Source organism: Phallusia mammillata, chromosome 5, assembly GCF_965637545.1.
Source record: "Phallusia mammillata chromosome 5, kaPhaMamm4.hap1.1, whole genome shotgun sequence".
Taxonomy (NCBI): domain Eukaryota; kingdom Metazoa; phylum Chordata; class Ascidiacea; order Phlebobranchia; family Ascidiidae; genus Phallusia; species Phallusia mammillata.
The window spans coordinates 11815140-11831580 of NC_137256.1; the positions used below are offsets into that span (position 1 = coordinate 11815140).

The window sequence follows — 16441 nt, forward strand, 5'->3', positions numbered from 1 at the left end:
AAGCGGCTGGCACCGAAAATTGCAACTGGCAGTTCGGCGGATATTACCTAAACTTTGGCCGTTTAGGAAACTGGTTGGCACCCATGTTTTTCATTTGGCTTGTGTGATTTTTCTGAAAGTTTGTGGTTTGGATGTACCCAATCGTCGGTAATCAAAGCGTATTTTTTTACTTTTAGGTTAGATCCGCTACCTGTGCGTTACAATGTTTCGTTGAGGTTCTCTTTCATTGATTTGGCATGCTACGTCACAAATGCTCTTGTTTGACTAATCAATGAAACAATTGAAAGGGCTTGTTGGCAGTCAAAATGTTTGTGTCATGAGTTTTTACAGCGATTGGCATTGAGTACTGGTGAGCAGGTTTTTTTTAAGGTTTGGTTTGGGTGACCGCTAAGTAGTTTTAAGAGACCGCAAGTGTTTCATTTAAATACCAAAAATAACCATATTTGCTTAAACGAATTATTTATTAGGCTACTGGCAAATTTTGGGAAACCGCTGGAGAAATTTGGGGGACCGTTTCGGTCCCCCCAAACACCTTAAAAAACACTGCTGGTGAGTGTCATGGTTTTTGTATTCTGACTTTATGGTGTGTGTTTCAACCTTGATGTTTATTACAAGTTTTGTGTTTTGCACTTCTGGACCACCGCACGTTCGAGTGAAAATAGAAAACCTTATGGTAGCATTTGGTGCGCAAATTAGGTTTGCGGCAAAAATCACGATGTATTTCGATTAAGAATTGTTGATGAAACTAAACCACAATGTTTGTAGTTGCTTTTATCCCAGTATTGGCCTTATTAGGTAGAAAGTTTTTTTTTTGTAACTGTACAGTGTACATGGACAAACGGTCCCGCACACACACCATAAATTTCTTCCGTTACCTGATTTTAAGTACAGATCGGTTTACAATATCACCTACATAGCTGTTTTACACGCGTTATCCTGCTCATTTTGCAAAATTTGTTTGGTGGTATATTCGGCGTTAAATATTTTTATTTGTTTTTTGTTGTTGTTATGTTGTTCAGTATGTTGGGTCAAAAACAGGTCAAGGGCCACAAGGGGTCGATGGAGTCTTTGGTATTGTTAGGAAATGAGTGTAAAAAACATTCAAACTACGAGACATAGCTATACTTACTACAGTTCGGTTTTAGTCGCCGGTTCCACTCGCTTAATTTATTAGTCTACAGCACAATTTTGGCTGACGCTATTGATATGTAGCTTTGCTGATCACTATCGGTTGAGTTCTATTGCTTTGGATTGACAGGTTCGCTCTGTTAGTGTGGTCAGTTTTTGTCATATATTATTATTGATGGTTTTTGTTTCTGGTTTACATACATTATTGTGGTTAGCAGAATAATGTTTTTACGGTTTATTTTTAAACCGCGCATAGCGGCGATGTAACATAAATAAACCTGTACTTTTATAGTCAGTTAGCTAATGTGCTTTGTGGAAACAATATATTATGTCACAAAACATGGGATGAATGAAAGTAGCAAACTTTTATTTTTTTATTTAAGGGAGTTTTTTAATTTGGGCCCAGTTCAGATTTATTAAACCTTGTTGTGCCCCTTTAAATCTCAATCTTAACCACCCTATGGTAGATTTCAATTCTTTAAAACGTTTTTATTTATATACGTATATAGAAGTTGATCCAATGTCTCATGCAAGTTATAATTTGTATCTATTTACTATATCGATGCAATTATTTTGTGATTTTAGATGCAAACATCTAACTTATACGGACTTGTACGTGATTTATGTAATTTATATGGAATATTTGTGTCGATAATCAGGGAGTCGAACCGCTTGTCATATGGGTTCAGGTTCGGTTCGGGTTCACTTGGTTTTGGTTTTAAGGGTTCGGGGTTGGTTCCGGTTGTTAAAAATGTATATTTTCGGGTTCGGGTTTGGTTCCGGTTTGCGGTTTTTAAACCGGTTTAAATTTTTGTTCGTTTTAATTTATGCTAATTCTACCCATCATCTATACCTGGCCTTATCAAACTCTAAAAGAATTTTGCCCATGCACTGTTATTTTTGACACGCCCTATAAGTGTTATCTCGTGTATTCTTCAGTGCGCTTTTTTGATAAAAAAATCACAAAATATAAAACATACTACATTTTTTACTGGTTCGGTTCCGGTTCGGGTCCAACGCCAAACAAAATATGGGGTTCAACTCCGGTTTGGGTTTTTAGAAAATCGTAATTAGCGGTTCGGGTCCGGTTCGGGTTTAATGAAATTAACCGCTTAAACCGGTTCGAGGGTTCGGGTTCAGTTCCGGTTCGACTCCCTGGTCGATATATTTCTGTTGGCTTTGTACGCAGTCTCTTTTGTAATAGCTTATCGCATTATAATGGGCGGGATTGTATTGACTATGTTGACTTGCGGTCTCACTGAACAGTTGACAGTTGTAAAATTGGTCGGGCTGAAAAAAAACTAGGTAATCTATGTTTTAGGATGTTGAAAACAAAAACTGTCGTTGTCATGAAAATTTTGGGATTTCACGGGTCAACAAAAACCTTATCTCGCAGTCGCGGGTCTGCATATGGTTGGACCACGCTGGATTAGGTTAAGCCACACCCACACTACTACGTCTGACCTAAATACTTCGATTTATACTGGTTAACACTCCATCCTATGGCAAGCGATAAATTTTTATTTTCTAGATGTAAGCTATAGTGAAATTCGCTAACAAACTTATGAATGGATGACAATTTGTAAACTTTGACAAGAATAACAGATCTAGTTTTATAAAAAGAAAGTGAAACTTATTTCGTACATGTCCAACTTGTAGTAAGGGTAGAATATGGCAAAACTGACCAAATGCGTCTGAAAACATATCTGATAGCCTACACAGTGGATTATAGATAATTAGACAACACAAACGGCTTTTACTTTAAATGTTTAGAATCCGATGATTAAACGTGTGATGCATTTAGATTTTTTCGCAGGCGCCATTTTGAACAAGCGGCCTATGTCAAGGGTTCGCAAAAACTTTAGCGCCATCTATGAAAATTGGCTCTGAAATCTCGCGACACAAATGTAATCAAGAATCATAACAAAAACATAACAACTGCGCGACACAAACAAATTTTGATCAACAAATATTGTACAAAATTAAAAGAATAATATTTTTTAGGTTTCTAAATGAACCACAGTTGAAACTAGAAATCAGATTTGACATTAATTTGACTTCATTGTTTTTTTTAACAAACGTTTTAGACATCACGATTTGTTTCAAATGTATGTTTGTTGAGTTCTTCTTTTCTGTTGTTTTATAAGAAAAAAAGATGATACAGTGACGGTTTTAGTGGTCAGGTTAGCACGAACAATTCTTTTTTTATTACTCGTCGGTTCGACTCGAACAATTTTCTTTTTTTATTAGTCGTCAGTTCGACTCGCACAATTTCTGATCGCACAATTTCAGTTATTTTACTAACGCTATTGATATGTAGCTTTGCTGATCACCATCGATTGAGTTCTATTGGATGTGCATTGGTAGGTTCGCTCTGTTAGTGTGGTCAGTTTTTATCATATATTAGTGATGTTTTTGTGTGTGATCTCCATACATTTTTGTGGGTAGCAGAATAATATTTTTTTGGATTATTTTTAAACCGCGCATAGCGACAATATAACACAAATAAACCTGTACTTCAATACTTAATAACAAGTGTTACATCATCAGTGTAGGTAATAGGTGTGTATGGCGAGGTAATATAGTTGTAAAATCGTTAGCTAATGTTTATTGTGGAAACAATATTTATGACATAAAACATGGGATGGATCAGTGTAGCAAATTTTTATTTAAGGGAGTTTCTTGATTTGGGTCCAGCTCAGGTTTATGAAACCTTATTGTGGCCTTTCAAGATCTCAATTTTGATCACCCTATAGTTTATTTAAATTCTTTAAACCTTTTTTTTTATGTGTACGTAGATGTTGATTCAATGTGGATGGTTGGACCACGCTGAATTAGCTCATGCCACACTTCTACCTTTGACCTAAATAATTCGATTTATACTGGTTAACACTCCATCATATGGCAAGCGACACATTTGTGGTGTCTATAAGTGATCTATTGAAATTCGCTAACAAACTTTGACAAGAATAACAGATCTAGTTCTGAAGGAAAGTGGATTTTTTCTTACATGTCCAACATGTAGTGAGGGTAGAATATGGCAAAACTAAACAAATGCGTCTGAAAACATATCTGATTGTCTACACAGTGCTGGAGTATAGTTAATTTAAATAGTCAGAAAATTAGGCGTGTATTTAAAATGTTTAGATTCCGATGATTAAACGTGTGACGCATTTAGTTTTTTCTGCAGGCGCCATTTTGAACAAGCGGACTATGACGTGGGTTTGCAAATGCTTTTAGCGCCATCCAGAAAATTGGCCATAAAAGTCTAGCGCCCCAAATGTAATTAAAGAACCATGACAAACTTTTAACGGCCTTGCGGCACAAAATTTGGTAATAAATATTGCACAAAATTTGGTAATAAATATTGCACAAAACTGAAAGAATATTTTTTTTTAGGTTTCCATGTGAACCACATTTGAAACTAGAAATCAGATTTGACTTTTATTTTTACTTCATTGGTTTTTTAACAAACGTTTTAGAAGTCACGATTTGTTTCAAATGTATGTTTGTTGAGTTTTTCTTATCTGTTGTTTTATAAGGAAGAATGAATTTATTGTGAATGTTTTAGTCGTCAGTTTAACTCGAAAAAAAAAATTTTTTTTGTCCCCCGTTCGACTCACACAAATTTCTTTTTTTTTGTCGTCAGTTCGACTCACACAACTTCAGTTATTTGGCGGACGCTGTTGGCATGTAGCTCTTTGCTGATCGCTATCGGCTGAATTCATTTGGCTTTATATTGACATGTTCGTTCTGTTAGTGTGTTCTATTTTTATCGTAAATTATTGATGTTTTTGTTTTTGGATTACGTACTTTATTGTGGTTTTTAGAATATATATTTTTTTAAACCGCACATAGCGACGATATAAGATAATAAACCTGTTCTTCTTTCTTTATAAGTAGGCTATGTAATTTATATGCAATATATGTGTCGATATATTTCTTTTGACTTTGTACGCTGTCTTTCTTGTAATAGCTTACCGAATTATGATCGGTGGGATTGTATTGACTACGTTGACTTGCAGTCGCACTGAACAGTTAAAAGTTGTAAATTGCACTGTAAAAATACTTGGGTACTGGCAACCCAAATTGATTGGGTAGAACGACCTTTTGAGATTGGGCACATTCGTTGAGACACCCAAGAAAGGATATTGGGTACATATTACCCAAAATATTTTGGGTAGTGCACTTTTGGGTAATCACTTATTTTTTTTCTTATTTGGGACAGTACCTGAATTTTTTATTTTGGGTAACAATAGCTATTTACCCAAAATTTTATTTGGGTATCAAAAACCTATTTGCCCAATGTTTTGCATTGGGTATTTTATAAATTTTTGGGTGCTTTGCGACACATAAAATTTCACTCACATTGAGCTCTTTTTTGAATGCCTTTCCAATTCAACAAAAGCATAAACAACGAAGTACAACAAAAGCATAAACAACGAAGTTTAATGACAATACCATTTTCAAGTGCATAGTTGCATTTGCATTGCAAGTTCATGCACTGACTGCTTTACATCCGGTTTTTCTATTTTAAGCCACTGTTTTTGCAAAAATGCCAATGCCAAATGCACATGAGGGCAATATTCATAATTGAATACAAAATAATAGGCAAACATTGCAGTTACAGCATCAACCATGCTTAAAACTTCCATGACTGGCGTTTTCTCACAAAAAACAACAATCTTTTTTATGCTGGTAATGGATCCAAACACAGCTACAAAAGGTTGATGACGGTCAACCACTGCCTCTTTGATGTCGTCCATTGTTGTGTTTTCCTGGATAAAAACCCATATTTACCAAGTGAATATTTATTGTGTATGCCATTCAGGCACCAAAATTATTTTATGAGCTATAAACCCAAAATAGGGCATGCTTTCGACCAGCAGCATCAGTATAATACAACAACTGGGCAAAAAGCATGACATGTTGATTGTTCAGTCAGGTCCAGTACCAGCCATATATTTAACATTTAACAAGAAATCAATCACTTACAGGACAAATATCCACCAAGTAGCGTTCACTGATATGCACTTTCTTTGTGTTTGTTCTCAGCATGTTGCACAACAACCAGCAAGCAATGATAACAGATATATCTAAAGAAAAACATGGTTTAAATATTTCGCGATCACAAAATGACAAAACAGTCTTTCATTGAAGATTAAAGCTTTAAAACAATACAACTGTTGTGTTTTGTCTAGTTTTCATTCAACACATATAGTACACTGAATTTCCAGCAGTATGTGCACACTCTCACCTAATGATAGTGATTCCTCATCAGAATTTTGAATCGGCAAGTGCTGCAGTGTCCTTCTTATCAAAGGAGAATGTGTCTGCAATTGTGCATGTGTGATGATTTTGTGAAAGATAGTGTCACAACTACATATATTTACAATTCTTTTCAATTCTTGAACCAGCTGAAAGAAATAGAAGCATAATTAACAGTTTTGTATCAAACTTAAAGACATGCATTTTTTGCATTTACCTCACTATACATAGAAAGAGCAGGCCACTCCTTCACAACAACAGTAACAGTTGGGTTTGTTGCCATAAAGTTTCGTCGTAGTGGAAATGTTTTTTCCATTAATTCACAAATTAGTCTCTTGTTTCTTTGAGCGCTTGGTTTTTGAAATTCATCGCCCAACAACTAAAAGCAACCGAAATGTAATAATGACATACATACATCTTTTATTGTTACAAATACATGCTTTCCTCAGCTTGCATAATAAGTTACTCCAATCAAACCAATTTGCAAAAGCCTTTAGGGTCTTAACACAAAACACAAGTAAAATAATTGGGCAGTCACTAAACAAAACTTACTTCTTTGCAATGATTCATTTCAACCAGGTCATTGCCTTCCATGTAAGTAGATTTCCTCCGTTTTGCCAATACTGTTGAGGCCGTTCCACTAGAGTTGTTTTTTGCACGTTTTGATTGTGATTTGATGTTGTTTAGGCGACGATGTTGTTTTAATTGAGTATTCAGTTTTTGTGTAACTTTTTGTAACCAAAAAGTCTGAAAAACAGTATTCTTACTTTTTTCAAACAACAGTCAGTGTAAAAACTGCTTACCTTTGCTTGTTCTTCGGACAAACTAAGTGATGCTTTTCCCAATTTGACAAAGGCATTTATTGCTGACCTTCGGGTTGATCTGGTTGGATGACTATTCACAGTAGACATACATAAAAACAAATTAATACATCTATTTCAATTTGGTCAACAGTAAGCAGACTGCACCTAGGATACATTTTTATACCTTTAGTTATTGCAGATGTTACTTCTACATACATATAGACATATAAAGTTTAATACATCTATTTTAACTTGTCAAATGAAAAGCAGACTGTATACCTTTCATACAGTTTCATGACTCTAATTATTTCAGATGTAATTTCTTTTTTTCCTCTAGTGGTTATCTCTCCGGTGCGAATCAAATTCTTTGCATAAAATCCAAATTCACATTTGTCGATGGGAAACTGTTTCGGCAATGGCCTTGTTATGTTAGGAAGATCAACACTACTGTTGAGTGATGAACTTGATAAGCTCTCGCTATCCTCAGAGCTTGACAAAGGTTCGGTATCAGAACCTGAATTTTCTGTCAAAAATGCTGTTGGAACAACTTGGATAGCTTTAAGTGCTTCAAAAACCTTTAAAATGTGTCCTCTCGGGATTCCTGGCAATATTTTGAACATAATGTCCAATTCTAGCACAGAAGAGAGGGCTTTTCCATCAAGTTTGTTTTCTGAACATAAAGCCAAAATTATAACAGGCTTTAAAAAACTGTAATATGGAACTTAAAAATGCAATAAATATGTTGTGATGAAAAATCTCACCAAAAAAGGCCTCACACACTTTCTCCTGGTCTTCACTGTCCTCATTTTTTAGTGCAGACCTAACAATTTCAACCACTTCATTTACTGACAAATCCATAATTCAAACCTATACTGAATAGCTTTATCACGCAACTTCAAAGTTAAAAACAACAAACAAAACATTTATAAAAACAACAAACAAAACATTAATATAAAAATAGAGTTCAAAGTACAAAGATTTATAACGAGAAACTACTTGTTTAAAACCTGCCACTGCAACATCGCTGTCTCGTGTTATCCACAAAGCGCGCCTTTTTGCGGCGATAGGAGGACGACCAGTGTGGTCGCGCGCCAAATTTAAATTCAAAATTTCAAAGCAAATTTTCTCTGAATTTACAAACATCTGTGGAAAATCAGCAGTGTTAGTTTTGCTTCGCATAATTGTACTAAGTGAGAGTTTGTAGCTAAAAAGTATCGTGTGCATAAATAGCCAAAAAATAATTATTAAGTCTTCCCTCTCATCCGATGCGCATGCAAATAGTTGTTGAGCAATAGTTTCAGGCGCGCATGCTCACTCATGTCATGTGTCGCTTGTAAGCGGTTTTCCGAAAGTGGAAAGGTGGGTAAGATTCGAGACAAGTGTTTTGGAGTGTAGGCACTCATTTAGGTTTAAACATTTTACACTTTTCGATTTCAGAGTGAGGTCTGTAGGTGACCAAGGTAATATTGTCACATAATCTGTGTTGAGTTTGTCACATAATCTGTGTCGAGTTTATGCTAGTTTGAAGGATATGGAACTAGAAGTCAAGATTTTGTACATGTGCACTTTCTGCAGAAGGAAATTTCACAGTGAAATGGCAGTAAAAAGGCATATTTTTGGTGCTCATTGTTACGACAGAGGATTTAATCTTGAATGCAATGTTGATGGGTGTTCTGCTCGCTTGAATGACAAAGTTTCTCTGCGTAAGCACATGTATAGAAGACACTATGGAAAGCTCTGGCGAATGCCCAATACATGGTTTGAAATTATATCTACAAATTATGCATTTGGGAATGAATACGAACAGCAAGTTGTGGCCTTGCACGATGACATACTGGAACAAATTGATGATACAATTTGCAATGATCTGACAACACCACAAACCAGCAGTGAGTCTGTTGTAGATATGGATATGGATTCCCATGATGACAGTGAACATGATGATATAAGTAACATGGACTTGGACATTGGTACCTTCAACATGACATTAAAACATGTTCACACCAGAAAACAAGAAATGGCTGTTTCACTGTGCAAACTTAAAAGTGATTGTAATTTAACTGAGTCCTCCTTGCATACTATACAAGTTTGGGTGGAGGCTCTTCTTGAGGAATGTGTTAGAACTGTTATAGGAGGAATTAAACGTTCTTCTAATGCTACCAGTTTTTCAAACTTTGAAGATGTTTTTCAGTTGGGATTGGGTTTGGCAAATCCTTTTCGTGACATACAGATGGAATACCAAAGAAAGGCTCTCCTTCCAAGCTTGGTCGTAAGTGCTATTTGGTATACCACCTTATGTTGGAGCATGTGTGTTTCAAATAGGTATAAAAATTATTAAATTTAGGCTCCAACAAGGCACATACTTTTTGAATGTCCCCGAAATGGATCACAACTGGGCATGAAGCACCATTCACTTGAATACATTTCTTTGATTGATCTTCTGAGAAGTTTGATTGAAAATTCCAGCATTTACCAACAGGTAATTTTGTGTCCAGCTTCAATAAATTGCAACGGTACATGTGACAAATATATAAAATCTTGATGACAGGTGAAACAGTGGGAAAATGAAGACCATTATTTGTATGAAAGCTTTACCAATGCAGACTATGCGAAAAAACATGATCTCTTTTCATCTAACTCTGTAACTCCGGTTTTGCAGCTTTTGTTTTACTACGACGGATTTGAGGTTGTAAATCCGCTAGGATCAAAAACTGGCACCCATCACATAGGTATGATCAAATATGTGCCCCAATTACCTTGTATTTGGTACATACATATTAAAATGTTGTTTCAGGCGGGATATATTTTTCAATCTTAAATGTCCATCCAAAACTGACTTCATCTGTGCATAGAATTTTTTTGAATACATTGTTCCACACAACTGATTTGAAACACCCACAAATTGGTTGGAAGAAGATACTGGAGCCACTCAACAAGGAATTGAAATTGTTGGAAAAGGTAAGATTCCTTTTTGCTTGTGTTGGCACCTTGAAATGCAAATATGTAGCACACCAAAAATTTTTTGCAGGAGGGTATGGAATTAACTATTTCTGGCAAAACTACAAGAGTAAAAGCCACAATAGCACAAATGTCTTTGGATAATTTAGCAGCCCATTCCATTTTTGGATTCACTGAACGGTTTTCAGGTTCAAATACATTTGTCTCCAGATACTGCTTATGTACTGGCAGTGATATACAAACTAAGGTATGCATAAACTAGTTTATTAAGAATTTCAGGCATTTATATTTTAGCAGTAAACATGTTTATCGGAATTGTTTGCTTTCAGAACTCCTACAAACAATGCACATTAAGAACAAAAGAAAATTATGAAAGTTCAGTTCAAGTTGTTGAAGCCAGAGGAAAAAATCATAATGGAATTAAAATGCGCTGTCCAATAAATTCTATTTACTTTCATCCAACTGAGAATTATGCTGCAGACATACATCATGATTTGTTTGAGGGTTCCATCCCATACATTTTGAAGCTGACCTTACAGGTATATATTTTTTTTTAGTTGCATATACTTTGCCTTCTCCACCAATATATATGTTTAACAAATGAGGTTTATTTTGTTAAGAGTTTAATATTTCAAAAAAAATTCTTCACACTTCAAAGTTTGAATGCAAAGATAGACTGTTTTCAATATGGTGTTGATAAAAAAAACAAACCAACAATAATTTCTCACAGTAAATTGTTGGATGATAAAAGCAAACATTTACGACAAAATGGTAAGTTTTGCTATTTTGAGAAATAGCCAATTTCATTTGTGATAGCCAGTATTTTTGCCTTGCAGCCTCCCAATACTGGTGCTTGTTTAGAACTTTGCCTATGCTGGTTGGAAACTATATTCCAGATGGAGATGAAGTTTGGGAATTGTATTTATTGTTTTTGGACATTGTTGACATGTGCTGTTCTCCCAGAATTGCAGATGAAACAGTTCTTGAACTTGAGGTTGATTTAAAATGTTTCATTCAACATTTTCACTACATTTATCCCGAGGCTGTAATAATCCCCAAAATGCATTATCTTTTACACTATCCCAGGCTAATTAAAATGGTCGGACCTTTAACTCAATTTTCATGCATGCGATTTGAATCTAAACACAAAGAGATGAAACAAATAATATCTAGAAGCAACTGCTATAAAAATGTGCCCTACACCATTGCAGTTCAACACCAGCTACAATTGGCATCAACCATGTTGAAAAGGGACATATTTTCTTTTGATTGTGATATCAAGAATTTTACGTTAGTAAGTCCAAGTATAGCATTTCAATTGTTCGATACCACTCCCACTAATGAGCCATACTTGCAAAAAACTGAACATCTAATTTATGAAGGAATTACATATTTTAAATCCTGTATCTTGTGCACCAGTGTCAGTGAAGATGGTGTGCCGAATTTTATGCAAGTTGACAGTATTTATCTGAGTAAGTTGTGTGGTGCTATATTTGTTGGTAACCAACTTGGCATAATGTCATACTCCCAACATTTCCATGGTTGGTCAATTCACAATACATTTGTCAATGAATATGTTGTGCAAAAGAAAATCACTTATCCCCATCCGATGCCATTGCACTCACCATTTGGTTGCTTTAAAAAGTTTGTTTGTCCCAAATTCAGACTAGAGACTTGCTGTTGAAATTGTTAATGTTTGTCAATGTGCATGTTTCATAAAACCACAGTGTTCTTTTGTCACTTGCTGTAAAAAGGGCAATAAATGCTTTCATAGTGTTCATTACAATGCCTTTGTATTTGTCAGCTTCATTTATTGCATTTTGATGTTACCCCAAAAAAGTAATGATTTTACATTTTGGTATGATACCAATGTACACAATTTCTATCAATCACATTTTTGGGTAAAATTTACCCAATGCACCTTGTGATTTGGCAGTTGGTATCATGTCATTTTACCCAATAAATTTTTGGGGAGAACAATGAAGAACCCAAACAGTATTTCATTTTACATTTGGGTACCTCATTATTTACCCCAAAGTAAATTCACATGCATTTTCAGCAACCCTTTTACCAAAATTCGGTTTGGGTCAAATAACAACTTACCCAAAAATTGATAATTATTTAGTTGGGTACAATAACATTTTACCCAATTTCTAAAAATTAAAAAAAATGGGAATTGCTTTACCCAAGTTTATTTTGGGTTAAACAATCCTGTACCCACAAAACAATTATTTTTTAGTTGGGTACCACGAGATTTTACCCAATTTTGATCATCAAAAGTGTTGGGTACTTGCTCTACCCAAGTTCATTTTGGGTAAAACTATCTGGTACCCTAGTATCTACCCAAAAGTATTGGGTAAATGTGGTACAATACCCAAAAGTGCCAAAAATATTACCCAATATTTTTTTCAGTGTGGTCGTGTTGAGAAAGCTAAGTAACCCATATTTTAGAATTTTGACAACAAAACTTGTCGTGGTCATTAAAATTTCCGGATTTCGCGGGGCAACAAAAAACTATCTCGCGGGCCACGATTAGCCAACGGCCATGCAGATGTTAGGACCACGCTGATTTAGCTCATGCTGCACAATTACCTTTGACCTGAATAATTTGCTTGATACTGGTTAACACTCCATCCTATGGCAAGCGACACATTTTTAGCGTCTAGTTGTAAACTATTAAAATTCGCTAACAAACTTATGGATGCATTACAATTTGTAAATTTTGACAAGAATAACAGATCTAGTTCTGAAGGAAAGTGGAATTTATTTCTTACATGTCCAACTTGTAGTAAGGGTAGAAAATGGCAAAACTAACCAATTGCGTGTAAAAACCTGTTTGATAACCTACCCTACACAGTGGTGTATAAATAATTAAGGGTTTTTGCAGGCGCCATTTTGAATACTCGGCCTATGCCAGGGGTTCGCAAGATCTTTAGCGCCATCCAGAAAATCAGCCCATAAGTCTAGCGACACAAATGCAATCAAGAATCATGACAAAATATAACGGATTCGCGGCACAAATTTGAGCTAAGTCTTGCACAAAATTAAAAGAATATTATTTTTTAAGTTTCAAAATGAAACACATTAAAAAATCAGATTTGGCATTTAAATTGACTTTTTATTGGTTTCCTTTTTAACAAACGTTTTAGACAGCACGATTGGTTTTAACATGTATGTTTGTTAACTTTTCTTTGTTTTAAAACCAAAACTGAATTTACTGTGACGGTTTTAGTCGTCAGTTCGACTCGAACATTTTTCTTTTTTATTAGTTGTCAGTTCAACTCGCAGAATTTCAGTTATTTCGCTGGCGCAGTTACCTTACTGAGCAGAAAAAAAGCATGTTTAACGCTTTAAATGTGTGTTCGTTAAAGATTCGGTTTCGGCCGAATCGCAACAACTTATTCGGCCGAAACCGAATCTTTGCAAAAATGGCCGATTCGGCCGAATAAATTCGGCAAACCGAATATTCGGTACATCTCTAGTTTTTTATCAAAAATTATTGATGGTTTTTGTTTCTGGGTTACATACATTATCGTGGTTATCAGAAAAATTAGTTGTTTGGTTAATTTTTAAACCGCGCATAGATGCGATATAACACAAATAAATCTGTATTTCTAAAGTCAATAACAAGTCGTATAACATCAGAGTAGGTAATAGGTGTGCATAGTGAGGTTATACAGTTGTACGATTGTTAGCTATTATGTTTATTGTGGAAACAATACTTAGGTCACAAACATGGGGTTCTTGATTTGGGTCCAGTCCAGATTTATTAAACTTTATTGTGGCCCTATGGGCTGTGGGCTAAGAAAATTTGGGAACCCATGTTTTAGAACGTTGAAAACAAAAATTGTGGTTGTCATTCAAATCTCCGAATTTTGCGGGTCAACAAAAAATTATCACAATTGACCTGCGGGCCTGCAGTGCAATAATTTAAATAGTCAGAAAATATGGCTTTTAGACTAAATGTTTAAATGTCGATGATTAACGTGTGATTTTAGGAGTTTTTGCCAGCGCCATTTTGAACAAGGGGCCTATGTCAGGGGTTTGCCAACGTTTTCAGCGCAATTCAGAAAATTTGCCTCAAAAGTCGACCCAAATGTTAAAAAATCGTAAAAAAACTCAACGGTTTTGCGACACAAGTTGCTGTCACTTTATTCACTGGTATCGAATAATAAAACAGTTACACATTGGAATCTGAGTGTAGCCTAACTGGTGACACTTTCTTATCGCTTAAGCGTATAAAATTCAGATGAGCAAGGTGTTAATAAAACACATCTTGCAAACTTTGCGAGTTTAGGATAAAATGACTCATACAAAATTCGCCTGCTTAATTCTCACCTTTTTGACTGGTACTGCGTCCATCTTGCTGACAAGAAAAACTCGCACAACATTAGTTCCACTTTTTCATCACAGGCGGTCAACCCATTATTATTTCACAATCTCCGTGCTTAAACATGACAGAAAAACTTGACAAACCTGTGTATATATTATAACAAAAGTACTTACCTTAGTTGCGGGGTGTAAGGCATAAACAGTTCTTGAAAACTGCGACCGTACGTTCCAAATTACCCAAACAATTTACGCCGCCGCTCACACGGCACAGTCAACACCACTGGTGCAAGTATTAGGATTGGTCCCGCTTGTATGCGTGCATTAAGTTTTCGGCCATTTAATAGAAAAAGATAAGTAGCGGTGGTGTTGTCGTCTGTTGGTATACGCTTAGCCAAACAAAGTCAGTTGAAGAATTGTTATTTAACCCTATGCTACAAAACTTCTTCCTAATTTGTCAGTGTCTGTAGTACTGTGTGAGTTTTATACAAAAAGTTTTAGCTGTTTTGAAACTGGCCTTGGACAGCCGAGGTCAAAGTTTAAATTGTCAGAGGAGTATTTTTACATAATGATAATATAACGTAAAAAGGATATGGACACGCACTTTCTTAGTTTGGGTCGGTGCTTTTAAGAAATTTGTTCTTAAGAATCTAAAACAGGGGTCTCAAACTAAAATTTCTTTGACAGCCAATTTTTTTTTAATTAGTCAAGAGCCGCAATATTTGAACTTTTGTAATATAAAAAAAAATCTTATGCGCTTAAAAATGTCGTGCCTTTATGCAATTAACTGTACACAAAAACATTTGAAATGTAATAAATAACAAAGAAATATAGCGTGTAGCAAAGTGAAAGAACCAACTGTACTTTACTCCTGTGCGTGAAAACAATGGCATACAATGACGAAACAATTAAAATAATTGACGCAACAATTGGTATTGCTGATTTTTAACAGGATGAACCATTTCGATAATTCTATTACAGGGGTCGCCAACCCGCGGCTCTTTGATCCCTCTGATGCGGCTCAGTTTTGGAAGGTATTTTAATTACACATTTCTGAGACGATTATGTCGAAAATCACCCGTCTCTTTCCTGACAAAAGTCGATTGTCGTCAAGACAAAAAAACGTTTTTGCAGTGGCATTTTATTTCAAATTTTAGAACGACTTTGTGGCTCCTAGTGTTTTTTATGGGTCCCCTTCCCTGAAGGTCTTTATTTTCTGAAGGTCTTTGTTTCTTTTTTTTCTTTTTTCTGTCTAACGCTGGTTTGTTATAGGCCTACGCGTTTGGTCAAGAAAGAGTGCTTCAAATTTATTAAAATTTACACAGATGTTATTTATTTATCCATATTTGATCCTCTTGAAGTTTGACCCCGAATGACCCAAGGGTTCACCACAGGCCCCCAAAATGTAAAAATTTTTAAACGGCTGTACTGACCAAAGTAGATGATCAAGGAGTTTCATGCTTTGTTGTTTGGTGCAATGTAAGGTATTCTAAAGAATTTTGTACCCTTTAAAATGAACATAAATTCATAACTGGGATCAGCCCTGAAGCGTCTATGCAGACCAGCGATCACGGCACACTCATATATAAATCACAGTACGCCAGGCCCATTGAAGGCGCTATACCGAATCAGCCGGTCACCAAGCATTCACCACCATATGGCAAGGCGTAGGCTAGAAAAATCTAGCCTGCGGTGGGATTCGAACCCACGACAGGAGTCTTTCCGGGACTCGCGCTCTACCAACTGAGCTACACAGGCCCAGTGGAGAATCCGCCGAAAGTCGAATCACAAGCACCGTTGCCTGCCTCGTATGCTGCACATGTCAGCTTCGTAGTAGGGGATCGCCAGATTGACCAGTATCAGTTAAGATGAACATAAATTCATAACTGGGATCAGCCCTGAAGCGTCTATGCAGACCAGCGATCACGGCACACTCATATATAAATCACAGTACG

General features: G+C 35.8%; 2 protein-coding genes and 1 non-coding gene across 7 annotated transcripts; 1 reads left to right on the forward strand and 2 right to left on the reverse strand.

Annotated features, from left to right (window-relative positions):
* Positions 1-5503: 5503 nt before the first annotated feature.
* LOC145229442 (uncharacterized) lies at positions 5504-8105 on the reverse strand. 2 transcript variants are annotated; one of them, XM_080094787.1, is made up of 8 exons: positions 7961-8105; positions 7479-7869; positions 7200-7290; positions 6949-7143; positions 6614-6775; positions 6386-6461; positions 6124-6224; positions 5504-5906 (listed from the first exon to the last, which is right to left on the reverse strand). In XM_080094787.1, exons 1-8 carry the CDS (start codon positions 8055-8057, stop codon positions 5595-5597), a joined length of 1425 nt encoding a protein of 474 aa, XP_079950913.1. In that variant the 5' UTR covers positions 8058-8105; the 3' UTR covers positions 5504-5594. The 2 variants fall into 2 exon arrangements, with proteins under 2 accessions (XP_079950913.1, XP_079950912.1); XM_080094786.1 differs by having other exon boundaries at positions 6386-6545.
* Positions 8106-8317: 212 nt separating this feature from the next.
* Positions 8318-11935, forward strand: LOC145229441 (uncharacterized). 4 transcript variants are annotated; one of them, XM_080094781.1, is made up of 9 exons: positions 8346-8558; positions 8637-9468; positions 9544-9678; positions 9748-9928; positions 9994-10157; positions 10228-10404; positions 10487-10696; positions 10778-10928; positions 10994-11935. In XM_080094781.1, the coding sequence occupies exons 2-9, from the start codon at positions 8731-8733 to the stop codon at positions 11839-11841; spliced, it is 2604 nt and encodes an 867-aa protein (XP_079950907.1). In that variant the 5' UTR covers positions 8346-8558; positions 8637-8730; the 3' UTR covers positions 11842-11935. The 4 variants fall into 4 exon arrangements, with proteins under 4 accessions (XP_079950908.1, XP_079950907.1, XP_079950909.1 ...); XM_080094782.1 differs by having other exon boundaries at positions 8318-9468; positions 9859-9928; XM_080094783.1 differs by lacking the exon at positions 10778-10928 and having other exon boundaries at positions 8346-9468; positions 10994-11301.
* A 4235-nt stretch (positions 11936-16170) lies between these two features.
* On the reverse strand, positions 16171-16244 carry Trnas-gga (transfer RNA serine (anticodon GGA)). Its single transcript has one exon. It is a non-coding gene; the product is annotated as a tRNA-Ser (tRNA).
* Positions 16245-16441: the final 197 nt, after the last annotated feature.

Bases quoted from the DNA above. Each gene is read 5' to 3' on its own strand.
- LOC145229442 (XM_080094786.1), bottom strand. From the start codon at position 8,057: ATGGATTTGTCAGTAAATGAAGTGGTTGAAATTGTTAGGTCTGCACTA. The intron at 7,144-7,199 runs GTAAGCAGTTTT...ACTGTTTTTCAG, and splicing joins TGTCCGAAGAACAAGCAAAG to ACTTTTTGGTTACAAAAAGT. The intron at 6,546-6,613 runs GTAAATGCAAAA...TATTTCTTTCAG, and splicing joins CTCTTTCTATGTATAGTGAG to CTGGTTCAAGAATTGAAAAG.
- LOC145229441 (XM_080094781.1), top strand. From the start codon at position 8,731: ATGGAACTAGAAGTCAAGATTTTGTACATGTGCACTTTCTGCAGAAGG. The intron at 10,405-10,486 runs GTATGCATAAAC...GTTTGCTTTCAG, and splicing joins GCAGTGATATACAAACTAAG to AACTCCTACAAACAATGCAC. The intron at 10,697-10,777 runs GTATATATTTTT...TATTTTGTTAAG, and splicing joins TTTTGAAGCTGACCTTACAG to AGTTTAATATTTCAAAAAAA.